Source organism: Rousettus aegyptiacus, unplaced genomic scaffold (genome assembly GCF_014176215.1).
Source record: "Rousettus aegyptiacus isolate mRouAeg1 unplaced genomic scaffold, mRouAeg1.p scaffold_m13_p_2, whole genome shotgun sequence".
NCBI classification, from domain to species: Eukaryota; Metazoa; Chordata; class Mammalia; order Chiroptera; family Pteropodidae; genus Rousettus; species Rousettus aegyptiacus.
The window spans coordinates 129,560,241-129,580,240 of record NW_023416295.1 but is presented as its reverse complement, the minus strand read 5'-3'; the positions used below and the strand labels follow the sequence as shown (position 1 = coordinate 129,580,240).

Genomic DNA, 20,000 nt, shown 5'->3' with positions numbered 1-20,000 from the left:
GTCATTTCATCCTTCTCTACTCTTTCCCAACTCTCTTTGATGATTGGTAAAGGATTCCTTTTGATGTTCCCAAAGGTAGCAGGGAATAGGATGCCTTTCATGTCAGGTTCATAGATTACAAGATGAAGGAGACATTGTCAAGTTGGTCCCAGAGATGAAAGCTGGATTTTGAATAGTGGCTGAACAGCCATAGGCAGCCATTGAGGTGGGAGAGCTAGGCGGGGATCCTAGGGGATGGTATAAGACTGATCATGAAGGAGAAAGCCCCAGGGCTGTGTGCAGGGAGCTACTGGGGTGGGGAAGAGGACAAAATGAGAACAAGGGCTAGAATTGGGCAAGGACTTTGAACAAAGCTGAGAAGTAATAGATCCCACCCCTTCGCAAGTGTGCCATTTAGAAGTATTACTAGAGAGATCAGAGCAGGAGGAGAAAGACTGGAGCAGAGCTTAAAGGAGCTGTTACAAGTTGAAGAGTAGAACTTGGCATCTGTCTGGGGCACTGAGGTGGGACTAGTACCATGAAATGCTCTGAAATTACAAAATGGGTTGTGGGTTAGACTGCTGCAAAGGGCTTCTTAACCAGAGAGGTTTGCACTTGAAAGCATCCAGGCAAACAAAGTAGCCCAGTTAGAGCAGAGAGGTCAAGGACACCTCGTACATGAGGCCAAGGAAAGGACATTTTCACTTGGAGGGTTGTGTCAGGGATAAATAAGGCCAGTGCATTCTCTCTTTTTTTTTACTCTTTGTTCTTTCCCTCTCTTCTCTCACTTAACCCAGGTCACCTCAAGGAGCCTGAGCATCCTTCCATGTGGGGCCCTGTGGAGCTGGTCGGCATTATTGCCGGCCCAGTGTTCCTCCTGTTTCTCATCATCATCATTGTTTTCCTTGTCATTAACTATCATCAGCGTGTCTATCACAACCGTCAGAGGCTGGACATGGAGGATCCCTCATGTGAGATGTGTCTTTCCAAAGACAAGACGCTCCAGGATCTTGTCTACGATCTCTCCACGTCGGGGTCTGGCTCAGGTACTGAGTTCTTCAGGCCTTGTGTGTGTTGTTGGCCTTCATTACTGGTTCCCAGCAGGATAGAGTGTTTGCGAAAAGGGCTGGGCTTTGCACTTGTTTCTAGCAGCACTGAGTCATTTGGTTTCATACTTCCCCTTCTTTTAGTGTCTGACAGTAATAAGATAAGATAATGAGTTCACAGAAAATCTTTCACTCCCTGGGATTCCAAAGGTCAAATGTAAAACTCCATTTCAGAAACTCTGCCTCTCTTCAAGTCCTATAACCATACATCTATTAAAATTCACCTGGTTCCACCTGAGCAATGGAGTGCACAATTTAAGGGCCCCTTTTGAAAGACAGGAGTGTGCCACTTTGCTGTGAGGTGGTGACAGCTAATCATTGATCTTTGAGCAACCACAAGGGGAGTTTAAGGACATTGAGTAAAGCTGAAAGCTGGGGTTTGGTGAATCATTAACTTGCATCAGTTGCCCAGGGCTTTTTGGGCGCGGGGGGGGGGGGGGTTGTTAAATAAAGGCAGCTTAGGCTTTCAGCAGGGCATTAGCACTATTTTCTGTATTGCCTGTTGGTAACCAAGTCTTTCTTAGACTAAGGAATTGAACCTAACACTGGACCTTGATGTGAGACCAGATTTTAGGATAAGGAGAATTGGGTCATTCAGGCCCCAGGGTATATAGCTTAGCTAGCTATTAGATGTGAATACTAATTGCAAAAGAGTCTTTTTATGAAGATAAACAATTATTTTAGTGATGGTGGTAGTCTGTACTTGTAAAAAGATCCACAAAGGTCACTGCTGCCATTCTAGCTAAAACATAGAATCACATTTGTGAGAATTTTGTGCTTATGTATGTTTCCCTGCCATGTGACAAGACTTCTGTAGGGAAATTATGCCATCAGTCATGACCAGACATTCCTCCTTGAGCACAAGGAATACTTTGAGCTGTGACATCTCTTGAATTTTAGTGTTTTGCCTTTATTAAGCTCTGCAGTAGAGAGTGCCAAAATGATGGATAAATTTAAAAGCTGCATATTTTTAGGAAGAGAGAAAATATATGGCTTGTTCTTTGCTGAAAGAGGTAGGGCAGTGGTTAGAACTGCCTGGCTGACTCTGTGATTTAATTTTCTGCTAGAAGAGGTTAGCTTGGGTTTTCTGGGGTCTTTTTAAAGATCAAGACCAGCTGAGAGGCTCAGGAAGGTCCATGCAGTTACTTAGTCAGTTGGAGTAAAATGATTAATAACTATTTCTCTCTGGATGGTTTAGTTCATTCTTAATCCAGAATATGCAGAGCTTCCAAAGTGTCGGAATTTTAATACTGTGGATTTAAAGTAAATAAGTCCTTGCTGTTTATGTGATGTTCAATTCACATCAACAATATATGTTGACTACCCTCTGGGTGATATAGGGTAAAACGATGAGAAAGAGGCCCAACCAGAGTTAGATAGAAGAGACAAGGATTGTTGGGAAGGGTCTCACAGAGGAGGACCATTTTAGTGGGTTTTGAAGATTGAGTTCAAAGTTTTAAGAGAGATGAGAGGGCAGAGAACTTTGCAGGCCAAGGAAAATCCCTTGAGTAATAGGACAGAAAGGCATAAAGTTCACCAAGTGTTTAGGGAATGGTAGACAGGCCGGCATGGTGCACCCATGCTGGGGGTTGGGGCATCAGACTGATGAAGGCAGAAAGGACCTTGAGTGCTGTGCTTTGTCTGGCAAGGCAAGAGGCATCTCCTGAAAGTTTTCGTGTGGGAAAAGAAATGTCTATATTTTTCGGGGGAAAGAGCTCTGGCAGTGGTGTGGAGGGTGAGTTCGTTCATTTACTGCCTTCCTGTGAGGATGGGCAGGGTGAGGCGGGGCTGTGTGTGGACTGCAAGGCAGGAGCAAGATGAGATGGGAAGCAGAAAGACCAGTTAGCAGTGTTTTAAAGAAGGGCCAGAACTAGCACAGGGCACAGAGGGGATGGGGAAAAGGGATGTAGTCTGAGAAACATTTTGGTGGTTCTGTACTGTCGTAGTTAAAAACACGAACCTTGGAGTTCCACAGTTCTAGATTTCAATCCTTACATTGCCACTTACTGTTTGTACGAATTTGAATGAACTACTTAATCATCCCCTTTGAGCCTTAGTTTTCTCATCTGTAAGATGAGGATAACAACACCTGTCTCATAGGTGGTTGAGAGGAAATGAGATCATTTATGTAAAGCCCTTAGCATAGTACCTAATGCATAGTAAGCATACAGTAAATGGTAGTTCACATCCACAAGAGTTAGGGATTAATAACGTTTATATATTATCTGTTGGGAGAGGCTGTGAGAGAGTTGATAAATGAGTCCTGTAATGACAGTAAAATTAATCTTAGAATAAGCATGATAGTTTCCCATTTTATATTTAGAGCATCATATGTGAGCCGAACTTTGATCTCGGGAGAGGGGGGAACCTTAAATGCCCTGACCACAATTTGGCTTTCATAGGCCACACAGCACCGCCCTCTAGTGGCCAAGGAACAGAGCAGCAGAAGGCACTCCAGTGCTCCAGCTCTCACTTTCATTTTTTCTGCCCTCTTCTTCCATCAGCATAAGGCAGATGTGGGTGGATTGGCCCACAAGAGGCTGGCTGTAGAGTTGGTAAATCTGGTCAGACATTTATATTCAAATCTGTCATCCACACTAACTGAGAGGACAAATTGCTTAGATAAGGAACAGATAATCCTATGCATTTCCCATTCTGTGTTCACTCACTCTGTTGCGTCCTGGCTTAGCCCCCTGGTGGATTTGGACATGGTGCAGGGGCGGTCACAGTTCTCCATGGTCAGTGGACCACTGTAGCATGAGGTAGTGTGGGAAGAGCTTTTCCAGTGTGGCAATAAGAGTGGGAGTTACAAAGTTTAGCAAATTTACAGTGTCAGCTTTCTTTCTACTCTTTTGTCCATAGGATTACCCCTTTTCGTCCAGCGCACAGTGGCCCGAACTATCGTTTTACAGGAGATTATTGGCAAGGGCCGGTTTGGAGAAGTGTGGCGTGGCCGCTGGAGAGGTGGCGATGTGGCTGTGAAAATTTTCTCTTCCCGTGAAGAACGGTCTTGGTTCCGGGAAGCAGAGATATACCAGACAGTCATGCTGCGTCATGAAAACATTCTTGGATTTATCGCTGCTGACAATAAAGGTAAAGAGCTGGGTTTGGATACAGTGTCTTAAAGCCAAGCATGGTCCCAGATGGAGGGGGTGACCGGGGACAAGCTCTGTTTGCCTTCTTAGTTATTACCCAAAGAACGAGAATCTAAATAAGGTAATAGTTTTCAAACTTCTACAAAAAGCTCGTACAGAAACCCAGGTCACTAAACAAGTAAATAAGTAGTTATTAAGCAGATGAACAAGACGAAAATCTCTTGCCCTACCTACTCACTTTCCCTTCCACGACACTCCCAAACCCACCCCGAGGGTAGTCCCTGAGGGGCCCTAGGAGAGGATGGCCCCAGAAAAATGTGTAGGCCACATTCTGTGACATACCAGCAGCATACGCTTGTGGTGGAGTGGGCACAGCGTGGTGATGACCCCTCTGTCCTGGAGTGCTCCCTCATGGCCTTCAAGCCCAGCTTTGAGTCCACTTGTACCCAAGGTCTCTTATTTTCTTTTTTCTTGCTTTCATTTTTGCTTTAATTTTTGAGTCTCTCTGGTCAGGCACGTCCTTGTTTTTGAGGACCTCACTGACTAGTAAAGAGACAAAGTAATGATTGATCATAGGAAGTAATCAAACAACAAGCTGTTCTAGTGAGCAAAATTAGGGGTGAGGTGGAGATCAGGGAGGTCACACAAGCTTGATTGAGGTGAAGGTGGCAGGAGTTGGTCAGGAAAGAAAACCAGTAGAAAGGCACTCCCAACACATGTGCAGAGGGGAAGTGTGTTTGGAAACCTGCAGGGGACTTGGGATGGTTATGATATAGCAAAAGATGGTCGAGAGGTAATGGAGGCCAGATTGTGAGGGCCTTTTTGAGAGGATTGTATTCTGAGATAGTGGGTAGTAACTGAAATTTCACTTATCAATTCAATAACTCATCAATTCAGTTTCACTTATCAATTCAGTGACTACAGGCTAGGACCTCTGCCAGCTGCTTGGATTATCACACATAAGAACAAGACAGTTCCTGCCTTTACAGCTCCCAGGAAGAGGAGACAACAGACACATGGGCAGGAAGTGCGCTTAAAGTCATAGACCATGCAGTGATGGCTTCATAGTTTGGAAGAGTCTCTCTGGCAGTTGTGACAGTTTGCTCCCACAGCAGTTTTTAGAAGTTAGTGTCTACAAAGCCTATGGAAGATGCTAAGTGTTATTTTTCCTTCCTAAAGCAACTCTTCATTCCCCACATTGTTATGGGGGTTTATAGTGACCTCATCTGCTCCTGAGCTGAAAAGTGTTGGACTCGTACACAAAGGAAGAAGAGGAAGAGAGAATTTTTTTACTCTTTATGAATAAGCTGTTCCTTTTTTAAAAAACAGCTTCACCTTTTGATAAGATTTAAACCTTACATATATTTTAAAGGATCAACATAGTCTTCCTTTTTAACATATTGGCAGGGCCCTCAAGACTTGGGGCTGGTTGGAGTATAATAGGGGTATGTTGGGTGGACTCCTTGTTTGTAATCAGAGAAGTCAAGATTGGTGTTTTTCCAGGAGCCACTCCCTTTATTGATTCTGGCAGCTGTGTGAGAAGGGATCTGGCCGTTGAAACCCACATTAGGGCCAGGGGAGGAGAAAATCGGACTGTTTTGTTCTTGCCTTTTTAACATGATATGTATAGTATAGAGTCCTGGAACTAGCATCAGCCCGGAATTTAGGCGATCTCAATTTACTTTCCAATTTTCCTGTTGACAGCAACATAACCTCATCAGATTACCAGCCTTTGGTTTTTCTTTTTCTCTTTTTCTCCTTCCCCCTCCTCTTTGCTACTGTGCTCTCATACACACCCACACCATGTATAAAAGTGTATGCTGTCCACCTTCCATTGCTCTTCTGAGGCTAAGATGACCTCTCTAGAATACTTGGACGTGTGCTCTTGTATCAAGAAGTATTTTTTTGGCCTGGAATACATTAATGCACAAAGGAGCCCTTTCCTGCTCTCACAGAGAGCTCATAGCCTGGTTGGAGCAATGGACTTAGGAAAGAAATGCTATAAATGAGACTGGTGCTAGAGTAGGCTGTGCTCAAAAGGTCTTCGAGCACCGAGGAGGACCTGCGAAGCCTTTCTCTTTGGCCGTGGTGGATGCAGCCAGTCATGGTTGCAAATGTGTAGATAGATGAGCAGGTCTTGTCCAAATCAAAAGCAGTGTTGCAGATGTTACCTGTTACTTTCTCTAAGCATATGCTTCCTCTTTTGGATGCCTTATGTTTCAAATTTGGTGTAATAGTGGAGTACTGTAAAGAATCCTATAGCCACCTGCAAGAAATAAGGGAGCAAATCTAAGAAAGAAATGTTCTTCTGACCTTTCTGGAGCCTAGAACTGGTAGACACCTGTAGATGCAGTGGGCATAGAGGGGGCTGCAGGAGGTGTGCAAGGAAGAAGCAGGAATTCAGGAATCTAACCCGAGTCGGTCTGGTACATATAGTCTTCCTTTCCTGCATTAACCTCTGTGCTTGTGTCTTTTCTGGAACTCTGTGGTTCTCTGCAGATAACGGCACCTGGACCCAGCTGTGGCTTGTCTCGGACTATCATGAGCATGGCTCCCTGTTTGATTATCTCAACCGGTACACAGTGACGATTGAGGGGATGATTAAGCTGGCCTTGTCTGCCGCCAGCGGGCTTGCACACCTGCACATGGAGATCGTGGGCACCCAAGGTGAGTGGACCCAGCCGAGGGGCAGTGAAGTTGGATCGACTTTAAAAGCTTGTACTGCACTGATTTAGTTCCCAAAACTCCTTAACTGAGAAAAGTGGACCTAAGAACCGTAATCCAAAGGAAAGAGGTTTGAGCTTTACTTGCATGAAAGGTAAAAAAAACCTCATGCGTTTTTTCCACCTGTCTTCAGAATTCCCTCAGGAACTCTTAATGCAAATGTTCAGTTATTTTTTATTCCATGGCCTGACACGTTAGTTGTTGGTTGGTAAGCTAGTGTTCATTGAGTGATCATCTCAGAAGCCTGTGGTGCACTAGTAAAAGAATGGAACTAAGAAGATTGAACAGACTTATGGGACAGAAGCATCAGTTTAGTAATTTCACACATTCATTTTTGGGGACAGCTGACTTAAAGACTGCTGGGTGGATTATACACTGGGCTTTGCTAATCTAGGAAAAAGATCTCGAGCATCCTTGCTGGTTGACTGTAACAGCAGCTCTTTGGGAAACCCTGGATCTTGTCACAGTAGCAGGTGTGCTCCCTGATGCCTGGCTGACCAGGGCAACAGCATTTGCTGGTCATGACAGAAAACCAGCCATTAAAGTTTGGGCCTGTTCCCAGCCTCTGCGGTGATATTAGCAGTCCCTATCAATTAGTCGATGATGTTGTTTGATACTAAAAACATAGCCAAAGCAGCAACTTTTCTTTGAATCCCTCAGCAATTCAATACTAGAGCATATTAGTTCAGGGAAGGCAAGTAGTAGTAGTATTAATAGTAATATTAGCTAATATTATGCTCTTCTAAGCTCTTTACTTACCTACATTAGTACATTTAATCCTCACAGCATTCCCATGAAGTAAGTACTGGCGTTAGTCTTGTTTTATAGTTGAGGGGACTGAAGTACAGAGGGGTGAAGTCACTTTTCCAGGGTTGGTGGGTTAGTGGGAGGCAAAGGCAGCACTCGAACGCACCCAGTCAGGCTGCAGAGTGTGTGTTTTTAACATATTTTACTATCTTTCTTTGAAGATCCCTGTTCTTTCTTTCCCAGGGAAGCCTGGAATTGCTCATCGAGACTTAAAGTCAAAGAATATCCTGGTGAAGAAAAACGGCATGTGCGCCATCGCAGACCTGGGTCTGGCTGTCCGTCACGATGCGGTCACTGATACCATTGACATTGCTCCAAATCAGAGGGTGGGAACCAAACGGTAGGAAGGCCCTGGGCCTCTGTCTGTGCCCTACACTTGTTCCGAGCAGTCCATGTGTGGCCCTTCCCATTGCACAGGAGGAGGTGTAGAAAAAAGAGGTGTAGTCCTTGCTCTCAGACAGCAGAAAGTAGAACACCCACTCCCCACACTGGAAAGCTACACAGTTACATCTAACAGCTCCATAGGACTGTGTACACATAGTTGTTGGTGGTGTTGGGTAGTGGGGAGCAGCAGAGAAAGAGAATCTGGAACAAGATTTGGAGGGTGCATAGGCACCAGACTTGCCTGTGGGAAGACGAAAATGTTGCTGTCCAAAGGGATGGCTTGTGCAGAGACCCCCGGGAAGGCAGGAAACATGTTTTGCTTGGGCTTTAGAGAGCAGGTTTGCCAAGCCAGAGCAGAGGTACTCTAGAGTGGAGATTGGGGCACCCCCAGGATTAGAGGCCTGCTTCCTGCTTCATGCAGAAGTGAAGTAAGGACTAAGGAATTACAGATTGACTTCATGAGTTGTGAATGGAATTGTCTTTTAATAGGATGGAACAGAAGGTCTGTTTTTCTGCTGAATCTCAGTGAATTTAACTGAATCATGTTTTTTCCTTTCCTTTTTACCTGAAAGAATGACCTAGGCCCCAAAGTGTGAGGCCCGAGGTGATCCCCTGATTTGCCTTACTGTGTGTGTGTGTGGAGGGGAGTGGCTAGACTAGTACTAGTTAGCTGAGGGGTACATTGATGACTATCTAGAATGAATTTTCACATAGCTATAATCAGGTAAGATAACAGAAGTGCAGAAGGACATTTAATGTCAGCCCATCCCTGTGGTTACATTTAACAAAGTCCAAGACCTTTGTAGCAATCAGATATTAGGTACTACTAATTGCCCTATGCCCCACAATACAAGTACCTCTGCCAAGAAATCAAAACATGCTAAAAATAAATCTTGATGGTTAAAAAGTAGCAGTACAAATAAGAGTAGCCTAGTATCAGCAAACTTACTCTGAAGTATTTAGATTCAAATCCAAAACACATGGGAGTTTGCAACAAAGAGAAGTGATCTCTTCCTCCTCGCCAAGGGGCTGTCTTGGGGGGATGCTTGCCCATAGTCAGAGGGCCCCTGAATCAGTAAGTAGAGATGTCATCTTTTTCTGTGCATGATCATGTTTCCTTTGCTGTTGTAGATACATGGCCCCTGAAGTACTTGATGAAACCATTAACATGAAGCACTTTGACTCTTTTAAATGTGCTGATATCTATGCCCTTGGACTTGTATATTGGGAGATTGCCCGAAGATGCAATTCTGGAGGTACCTTTCTTTTCTGCCTTCTCTCGCTCCTGCCTCCCAGTTCAGGATGCTGGATTACTGAGGGTGCTGGTGTTCTACTGACTTCTTTCTTTTTACAACCTGTTGGGTGCCTAGTGTCAGAGCACATGACACCTAGGGTTCTCATCAAAGATGAGGGAAACTTGGAGGCAGTTATGCAAAGGGTGTGTTTACTCTTTAGACCAGTTTCTAAAATAGTGTTGTACATTGTGGTAACCATTTTGGAGCTTTATTTGGCTTTTTTTTTTTTTTTTTTTTTTCCCAAACACATTGTTTTTATTGGTTTGTGGAGGTTGAGAAAGCCTGGGTAGGAATAATGCAGGACTAATACAGAAGTCACCTTTACACAGGAGGCAGTATATGCTAACATACTGGCTCTCAAGCTACATTCCTGGGGAGCATAGGGTTTCCTTGATAGGATAATAGTGGTGATTTCTCAATTTTTAGGAGAAAGCTTAATGCATAGAATTTTCTCAAAATGAGTTTTTTCTCCTGTATATTTTTCTTAAATCTTTGGAATATGCAATTGCTCATCCATGTTGGAATCCAGTAAAAGGTAGTATCAGATTTAGCAGAAAACATTTTTTATCATCAGTTTAGTACATCAGTATTTTACAATGACTTTCAAGTATTCTGCCATGTGATCAAGTTCAAGAACCCTGCCCTCAGCCATTTATCTCAGATATAAGTGATTCTATGTCAGTGGAAGTCAATTAAATTAAATTAATTGCCTTTTTCCATTTATGGTATTTTTAGAAAGATCCAACTTATGGAGAGGGCACCCAGGTAGTATTCATGGAATTATACATCTTAAATTTTGATCATCATTTAGAAATAGATTTTTAAAAATCTGATCGCACAGGTCTTAAACTGAATGAGTTAATTTTTTTCTTCCTCATGTCAATCATAAATTGAGGCTAAGTGTATATTAATAATGCTAACACCACTTGTTATATATAAACTTATTTAATCTTTGTTACAAACCTATACCTAGAAAGTGAGTACTGTAACTGTCACCATTTTGCAGATGAAGAAAATTTATCACAGAGAGACTAGGTAATTCGTCCAAGGTCACACAGCTAATGAAACTAGGATTCAAACTTTGACAGACTGAGGCCAGAGCTTAAGCTCTTAACTACCCCTTAGATAATTACTAAGTCAGATTCTGTTTAAAAATCTCTCCTATTAGCTCAGGTTTTTCCTGGAAAAGGCCATGAGAAAGCTACAGTGGATTTTTTAAATTAACTTTTTATTATGGAACATATTTCACTTGGTAGGTCTAAAAGATAAGGACCTCAAAAATATACTCTTATTGCACTAAAAAATGAACATTAATTCTCGATGTCATTTAACATCAGTGTTAAGATTTCCCTAATTTTTTCCTAAATTTTTTTAAAAACAGTTTGTTTAAATCAGAGTTCAAATAATGTTCATCCATTGCAGTTGATTGATGTACCTCTTAAGTCTCATAACCTTTAGGTTCCTTCTCCATTTTTTTCTTCATCAGTTTTTAATTAGAGAATCCAGTCATTTGTCCTATAAAGTTTTCCCATCTAGGTTTTGCTGATTGCCTTTTCATGGAGTTCCTATGTTCTCCTGTTCCCATGAATTTCCTGTGATAGTTAGATCTAAGACCAGAATATATATATCCCCCACCCCCCCAAAAAGATCCTTCTGTTACAAGACGCATGATGTTTTCTCTTTTTGTGAAGTTAACAGCCATTGATGATCATTGTCCAAATCCAAATTTAATAGAGATTGAAAGATGCCAATTTTATGATTCTGTCAATCTTCATGTATTAGTTAGATTTCTTGAAAGAGAAACTTCCCCTTAATTGTCTGCGGTTACCAAGATGTATAATTTAAATAAGAAAGACAGGAAAAATCCTTGAATTTTATTTATTTACCATTTTTCAAAATAATGAGTTTGCTCACTGTTATCCTACAAAAGTGACTGAGGTTTTTGGGGTTTCTTTGTTGTTGTTGTTGTTGTTTAGTATCATTATGAACTAGTGGGTTTTAAATATTTTCATTGAAGTTATTAGTCTTACTGTTGCTTAAATATTCTCATCTTTGGCTAGTTGGCAGCTTTTCAAGTTAATGCCTTTTGACTTAACTTCAGTAGTCTTTGATAGTTTTCTTGCAGTTTGGTATGAAAGATGTCCCTGGCTAATCTCATGTACTTCTTGCTCTATACCCAGATCAGCCAAACTCTCCACAGAGCCCTAGATCCTCTCAGTGGGAAGTAGTATTTTGCAGATCCCAGTGTGGTGGTTCTCACTGGCTTTTGGGTAATCTCTTCCTTCTATTGGCAACTCAGGTGAATTTTTTTTTTCTCCTAGGAGTCCATGAAGAATATCAGCTGCCATATTATGACTTAGTGCCCTCTGACCCTTCTATTGAAGAAATGCGAAAGGTCGTTTGTGACCAGAAGCTACGTCCCAACATCCCCAACTGGTGGCAGAGTTATGAGGTAGGAAATTCCCTCTGCCTGGTGCTGCTTTCCATTTGCCTGATTTCTCTACCTTATTTGACAGTGGCTCCAACTCCAGGAGTACTCCTGAGTGTCATTTATGATATACAGTAAGCCCTGAGGAGCCATGGTCCCTTGTCCTGGGCGCCGTCTGCTCTCCTTTGGAATGGACAGACTAGTGGAAGAAAAAGAGTTGGTCTCCAGGCACAGATGAGAGAAGTGGTCAAGAGACAGCAACAAAAAGTGAGCAGGCGCAAATAGACCTGTCTAACTAGAAAAATGGCTGTGGAGCCACAGGGTTGAGCCAAGCACTGTGGCTGAGTGAAGAAGAAGCCTCCGTGAAGAGTATAGAATAAGGGAGGGACTGGACTTAGCGAGGACATGTCTGTGAGAGAGGTGGCCTTTCTAACAACTCAGAAGAGAGGAGGATGAAGAGAATATGAATTTGGAAGAAATGGCAGATGAAGTGGGAAGGGGACAACATTTGGTGGAAAGAGTTGATATGAGAACTAATTTATGATACAGTTTCCTAATAAACATTGTTCTTAAAGTCTTCAGAGGGAATGGGGTTTGCCTGGCTAAGTGCAGTTGGGCCTCCTTTTCCCTCAGGGCTCCGCTTTTAAGGAGTATAACCACTAGAGGGCGTTTCTACATTGAAGAGCAAAATTACTTAGTTCACATTTTAGGTGATGCCTGCCTTCTCATTGCTTAGTAGAGCAGCATTTTCCGAAATGTTCCTTGGAACCCCCAGGTTGGGTATACTTCAGAGGGTGAGTGTGAGACTGGAAGAGCTGGTTTTACTGCCCTCCCTCACTCCCTCTTCAGTCAGTGCTATTTATGTGTTGGGATTCATCTTAGACAAGTGGGTTCCACTGTTACACAGAATTTTGAAAACCACTAGCCTAGGGCAGCAATTGAGGAACTTTATAGCCCTCAACAATCAGCACAGTCCATAGGTGACCGTCCATGTCATCTCTTGGCCCGACCATAGTGGTCGCCTGTGTCATCCTGGCAGTGGCAGTGTAGAGTTCTGCCCCTGACAAGATGCTTTCCGGCTTTCAGGGGCTATTTTCCTGCTTCTTCACCATGCCTCACCTCCCACCCAATTTCTGCATACGAACCATGAGATTACAGCCAGTGTGTGCACGTGCCAAGCTATATCCCTGGTTCATACACTACTTTTTAAAAGAACAATGAGTAAACAGTCAAACCTGACGGAAATGATTTTCAGATCACAGTCTATTGTGGATATTTCTTCCAAGATTACCCAGATGATGGGGAATGGCTGACTATTCTTGCAGAGAGGGTCTCCTCTCTTCAGGCTACAGCTTTCTCCTTTTGCCTGCAAAACCTGTCCCTTAAGGAACGGTGCGCCGAGGGGAGAGGGATGTTGCAGAGTATTTTCCTAGGGAGAAAAGAGATTTTGATGGACTGCACTAAGAAATGAGGAAGAGCCTAGGGACCAGAAAGGCTTCCATAGGGCAGGGTCAAATTGACACCCTCTGGTCTCTGTGCAGGCATTACGAGTGATGGGGAAGATGATGCGGGAGTGTTGGTATGCCAACGGCGCGGCCCGCCTGACCGCTCTGCGCATTAAGAAGACCCTTTCCCAGCTCAGCGTGCAGGAAGATGTGAAGATTTAACCCTGTTCCCCTCCCCCTACACGCAACCCTGCGCAGCGAGGACTGTACACAGAGCTGCCATGTTGAGCGTACGATGGAGGCCTACCTCTCATTTCTGCCCAGCCCTCTGGTCAGAAGCCCTGGCCTGCAAGAGGGACAGAGCCCGGGAGACCTGCTCACTCCCACGTTGGGTTTGAGACACAGACATCTTTTATATTTACCTCCTGATGGCATGGAGACTCTGAGAGCGAATGTTATGGAGAACTCAGTGCCACAACTCAAACTGGTTGTAGTGGGAAGTCCCGCAAAACCCAGTGCATCTGGCCGATAGCCAGGAGTGGTGCCGGGGCAGCCTGGGAGGGCCCAGGTGATGCCGAATGTTGCCAGTGCTAGGTAGCACTGAGGACTTTCCTCCAGGGAGCGACCCCAGCATATCGAGGTGGCCCAGAGGAACCAGAAGTGCAGCCCCTCTCACAGGCAGCTGTGGGCCCCGTGCTCCGCCCTAGCACGGACATCTGGAGGGACTGCCAGTGGAGGCAAAATCTGCCGCCTGTCTGTCCAGCCGTGTGTGCATGTGCCGAGGTGCGTCCTCTGTTGTGCCTGGTTCGTGCCACGCCCTTACACGTGTGTGTGTGTGTGTATGTGTGTGTCTGTAGGTGCGTACTTCCCTGCTTGAGCTTTTGGTGCATGTGCAGGTCAGGGGTGTGGTTGTCATGCCGTGTCTGCGTGCTGGTGCCTCTGTTCAGTAGTGAGCAGTGTCTTGTGTCCTGGTGCCCTTCTCGGAGGTCTCCCTTTCTCCCCCCCCACCCTGGAACCCTGAGCCACGGTCGTCCTCCCTTCCCAGCAGGCTGCTCTGCGCACCTTATGTCAGCACAGCTCTCCCTCTCCATGTCAGACCGGAACCAAAGCCAGCCCAGTCGTTCATGGCAGGCGAGGCGTTTGGGTTCAAATGTGAAGGAGGGGTAGGGTGGGCAGGGAAAGCATCTTAGTGGAAGTCTCGGGTGTTGTGGTCAGTGGCAACCGTGGGAAATGAGCCAGCCCAGGGCATCAGACTCAGCAGCATCAAGGAAGGCCCAAGGAATTTGAAGCCCAGATCTTGGGACTCAGATTGGAATGTCACATCTGTCTTTCATATCCCAGATTCTGGAAACAGCAATGTATATTTTTGGTGGTGGTAGGTTTAGGGTGGGGAAAGGAAAGGGGGGCAAAGAATGGGGAGGGAATAGGGGTGGGAGGGAGGCATCTGCATGGGTCTTTTACTGGATTATCTGATCACGGTGGAGGGAAGATATAAGGCTTGCACCCACTTCAGGGGCCCTTCGAAAGGGAACAGCTTGAGCTGAACCTGATATTTAACCTAAGTGTAGTATTTAACGATGTCTAGAAGCACGGTTGTGGGTGGTGGTTTGGTCAGCATATCTTAGGTATATAATAACTTTGAAGCCATAACTTTTAACTGGAGTGGTTTTAGGTTTTTTTTGTTTTGTTTTTAATTTTATTGGGAGGGTCTGGATTTTAACTTTTTTTAATATTAAGTTTTTATAGAAGGAAAACCATCTCTATGTGATGATTACCTCTCAATCTATTTGTTTTTAAAGAAATCCCTACAAAAATAACCACACACACACACACACAAATGCTTCAATCAAATGCACATAGCTCAATCACACTGGAAATGTCTATCCTTATACCTGAGCCTGTTCCCACCCAGCAGTGAGAGTTCCTCCTTGCCCCGGGAGTTAGTCTCTCTTGAGCTTTGTGCCCCCCACCCTGCCTATTCTGTAAGTGGTTTTTGTGCTGGGGCCCTAGCTTTTTGTGCATTGTCCAGCTGGTTGCACCTTCTCCTCCCCTAGGCATTTATTCAGCAGATGTTTGTTGAGTGCCTGCTGGGTGCCAGGCATTGCGCCAGGCACTGCCAATACTGCTGCGAACAAGACAAGCTGGGGTCCTACTCTTGGAGCACTGAAGAAGGAGCTGATCCAAGTTAGTGGATGCCTGTTTTGAGACCAGAAGTTTTCATACAGTAGTTGGTGCTGAGAGCCTTTTGAGCCTGGAATGATTGCTCTTACAGACCACCGAGGAGCAAGGATGCCCCCCCTACACACCAAAGAGACCGGTGGTGGGCATGAGAGCCCAATCACTGCATTCATTCTGAGCCCCCTCCTGCCCCCAGGGGAGCATGTTATGGATGCAGCCTCAGAGCACCCCTGCCTCCAGCCCCAGCGATTCTCTGCCAAAGCTTATGGAGGAGGGGGAGAGCCCTTTCCCTGCTTACATGTTTCCCCTATGCCCTGGCCTTTCTATTTATTTTCCTGATATATTGCCTCTTTCCTTGTGTTAAAGGAGATCTTCCCCTAACCTTTTGGGCCAATTTACTGGCTACTGATTATTTTCCCTTGAATACCAATTGTGTCATCGGGGGGACCTTCTTTCCCCATCCCTGTGGACACGGCCCCCCCCCCCCACCTCTCCACCCTGCAGCAGAACTTGGCAGGTTCTAGGTGGTAACAGGACTTAGACTCCTGTGTCCCTTTTACAACCAGCCTCTGGGATCTGCCAACACTCCTCAACCCAGGGATTCCCAAGCCACTAGCCACTCCCCAGGTGGCCCTCTCTGTTCTCACCACAGACAAATCCAGCTCCTCCAGGGGAAGACTGAGCAGTTTTTTGGGAAGCTCTCACCTTCACCCCCACCACTCAACACCAGGAGTTAGAGAGTTGGGGAGAAACTACAGCCTGAAGCGCGCTGTTTGGCCCTGAGGCCAACCCTGATCCTTAGGGCTACCTGCACCTCTGGATTCAAAGACCAAGTCCAAGCCCGTTCTTACTGTCGCCATCGAGGCCCCCGAACGGCATTCTCGGTACTTCTGTTTGTTTTTGTACATTTTATTAGAAAGGACTGTAAAATAGCCACTTAGACACTTTACCTCTTCAGTATGCAAATGTAAATAAGTTGTAATATAGGAAATCTTTTGTTTTAATATAAGAATGAGCCTGTCCAATTTCTGCTGTACATTATTAAAGTTTTATTCACAGAGCTGTTCTGGTGCTATCTGTTTTCCATCCGTGGACTGCTCCCAGCCGTTGTTAGCGGAGTTGGGCACGGGCAGATGTTCTTAGGTAGTGTTTCTGCCCTCCCACGTGCTGGAGTGTGTTGTCAACACGCAGCAGGTCACATCAGAAGAGGGGCACATCTGCTCAAGTTGGGTCTCTGACCGTTCCTCTGTGTTTCATAGAGGAGGGCCTGGCATATGAGAGGGATCAGAAGACACCGAATGCCTTTTCTTGGGCTTTGTTTTGTCTTTTAGCATTGTTCTCTTTATACAAAAGAGGGTCTTGATGCTGCTTAGTCACAAATCACTTAGTCTTAAAGGCAGCCTAACTGTCCAGGTTTTTGCTTGCCTCAGTTTTTGCTTCCTCCTATGTCAGAGTGTAAATGGAAGTTTGGGGATGCTTAGGTGACTTTGATATGGGAGTCTCCAGTGGGTCCCCTGGTATTTTCAGTGTGGTGGTAGCTGTGAATGCCTCTCAATCGCAAAGCTGAGGGAACTGAGATAGAAGTCCTGGAACCGTAGAATCTTGTGTTCAGATGGGACCCGAGAGGTCGCCTAATCTACCACCCACCAGGCATTTGACTCCATGCAGGATTCCTCACAAGGTTGCAGGCCTGTGCTGTGACACTCGAGACTACAGACTTCCACCTGCTCGCCGCCTGCTCTGTAGAAAGCTCCTGTGTAGAACCGGGCAACCTCCATGTGACTTCTATGCACAGGCAATTCAGAGTGCTTTCTCTCTTCCATATAAGGTCCCTTAAAATACTTGAAGGCAGCTGTCATGTTATCATGGATCTGGCAAAGCTTAGAGTTTCTTCAGTTAATATTAGCAAATACCAAGAACTTACCGTGTGCTAAAGCAATGTGCCAAAATTTGCTTTACGGACTTTAACTGTTTTAATCCTAAAACAGCGTATGAGGTGGGCATTACCATCCTCCCTATGGATTAGGAAATTGAGGGTTCGAGAAGTCAAGTAAGTTGCCAATCAATCAAGTACACTTAGGAGTGGAAAAGACCTTGGGTTTGGGATGTCTGACCACAGACTGTGGGTCTTTAGCCTTTGTGTCCAGCCTCTGTGGTTCCATGTGCTTCCCCCATGCTGGTCGCTCTCTGCTTGAAGGTTACTAACAGGGTTTCACCTTTGTAGGGCCCATGACAGGATACCTGAATTCATCTGAATGATGTTATCACTTGGGTTTTTGTTTCACACATTTTAAATTTCTGTCACCCCAGGCCATGTCTTCTGATCTCTGCAGTCTGGAAGACACACTTGCTGAATATCAACAAAACAACATTAAGAGTAGAGTAGCAGTGTTCAGGAGACACTCAGGAACACGTGACGGATGCAGAACGAAGGTGGCAGGAGGGGAGAAATCTTTGGATCGAGGCAGGTGCGTCAGGGATCTCCAGAGAAAGAGAACCAATAAGATGGATGGATAGATTGAGACATTTTAAGGAACTGACTCAACAGTTGTGGGGGCTGGCAAGTAGAAATCAGGCTGACAAGCTAGAGAGCCAGGGAAGAATCGATGTTGCGCCTTGTGTTCGAAGCCAGTCTGGAGGTGGAATTCCTTCCTCCTCAGGGACCTCAGTCTTTTAAAGCTTTCACCTGATTGGATGAAGCCCAATTATCCTCCACATTATGGAGGATAATCTGCTTTCCTCAGATTCTGCTGATGTAAATGTTAATCACATCTAAAACACCTTCACAGCAACCTCCAGATTGGTGTTTGACCAAACAACTGGCACCATACCCAGCTGAAAGTTGGTGGGCATCCCATGGTCGGACAGGGTGGGTGGGATTTAAGGACTATGGCAGATAGTCTGTCAGGGAATGCTCCTCAGAAGCCAAGGATGGGGTAGGAAGATTTAAGAAACAATTGGATAGACTAGGCTCTAAATAGATTATTATTCAATAATAGGTGTTTATTGAGTAACCTTAGTGTGTAAAGCAGTAGGCAGAACACAAAGTTGAACAATCTGGTCCCTGCTCTTCAGTACAGAGAGGACAATAAGTCAGAGTTTGGCAAGCCCCATTACAGAGCAATATATAACGTGTCATTGAAGCACAGATGAGGTGCCTAGGGAAATAAAGGATGGGTCCCTGCCCTCCAGGGGATCCCTAGATGGTGGAATGGACTAGTAAATAGATAACTACAATGGATTGAGATAGGTGCTATGAGAGGGTAGACACAGAATGCCCTGAGAACACAGGACAGACAGGAGGTTGGGATCAAGAGAGGTGACATCTATTTCGGAGTAGCCATTGGCCTGCTGATTGAGGAGAGGAGGGGGCTTTAGTCAAAAAGAATGTGCCATCATTCAGGAAACACAGATGTTCAGCATGGCTAAAGCAAGGGAGCCAGGGGTGCAGCGAGGGAGTCTGTTGGAGCTGTCATGTGCTGAGAAGGCAAGGCTTCACCCTGGGGGCCACCAATGCCATCAGTTCCCCGTGACAGCTAACCCAGGTGGTGCTAATCTATCAGTAATTTTTCCTCTCGAGTCTGGACTTGGTCCTCCAATATTTTTCAACAACATGTTTATGTGGATGGAGTTGTCCCATAAAACCTTTTTGTCATTCCTAATGTAGGGAATAGTCCATTTAAAGCAGAGTTTTAAGCAGGGGAGAGATGTGATCCTATGAATTTGCGGATGATCACAGTGCTCACTTTAGGAGGCAATTGCAATGGTGGTCATAGGAGCAGCCAGAAGAAAGGGAGAGACAGTTGGTGGAATGCACAGGTTTGGGTGTGAGCAAATGCAAACGGTGAGGGAAAGGGGAGCTGACCAATTTGGAGTAAATGGGAGAATGTTAGCCCTGTACAATGCTGGCCCCTGGGAGAGGGAACCGAGGATGAACCACTTGAGCAGCTGTGTTTGCTGAGAGGGTGGAGATCTGGGGAAACTAGGGCCCTGAGAGCTTTCATTTTTCTCTTAGCAATCTGTACCTGTTCTGAAACGAGGCAGGGTGAAGTAATTCATACCCGCTGTCCTAGGAGTGGTGTGTGGACGCTGTAAGGAAAGGTAGAGAGGTAATCCTCCCTTCCTTCTGCCAGTCTAACATGTTCAAGCCAAAGACACCTTGCCACCCCAAGAGACAAGATAATCCCTGGCCTCTAGGTGGGAATAGACTCAGAGGCCACCCATATGAAACACAAATAAACTGCCGTATCTGCCTTGCTCCTTCTCCTACTTCCAGACCCCCTAGAATCAAGTCTTTGGGCAGTAATGGATTCCTCCTGCTTCTGGGCTCCTGCAGGCCCAAGTACCACACACAGACACTATCCCATGGAAACTGTTGAGCAATAGGAGCCATTAAGAAAAACAACCACTCCCTGCTTGTCAGCTGCCCACCGGCTGTCCATGCCTCCCTCAGTGTCATGCAACTGGGGGCCCAACCCCTCATTCCTGGCCAGAGAGCCAGCTGAGTCCCAGGCCCTCTCCCTCCCACCTCCCCCTCTTAGAAGCAGCGGCAATACCCA

General features: G+C 45.3%; 1 protein-coding gene across 1 annotated transcript in view; it reads left to right on the top strand.

The window, feature by feature from the left end:
* ACVR1B (activin A receptor type 1B) overlaps positions 1 to 16,501 on the top strand; it is a 32,241-nt gene extending 15,740 nt beyond the window's left edge. Inside the window, exons 3-9 of the mRNA XM_016142656.2 lie at positions 777 to 1,025; positions 3,948 to 4,178; positions 6,680 to 6,847; positions 7,895 to 8,051; positions 9,227 to 9,351; positions 11,712 to 11,842; positions 13,360 to 16,501. Of these exons, the coding sequence (XP_015998142.2) occupies positions 777 to 1,025; positions 3,948 to 4,178; positions 6,680 to 6,847; positions 7,895 to 8,051; positions 9,227 to 9,351; positions 11,712 to 11,842; positions 13,360 to 13,485 (1,187 nt within the window). The 3' untranslated portion in view covers positions 13,486 to 16,501. The remainder of the gene's footprint in view (positions 1 to 776; positions 1,026 to 3,947; positions 4,179 to 6,679; positions 6,848 to 7,894; positions 8,052 to 9,226; positions 9,352 to 11,711; positions 11,843 to 13,359) is intronic.
* Positions 16,502 to 20,000: the final 3,499 nt, after the last annotated feature.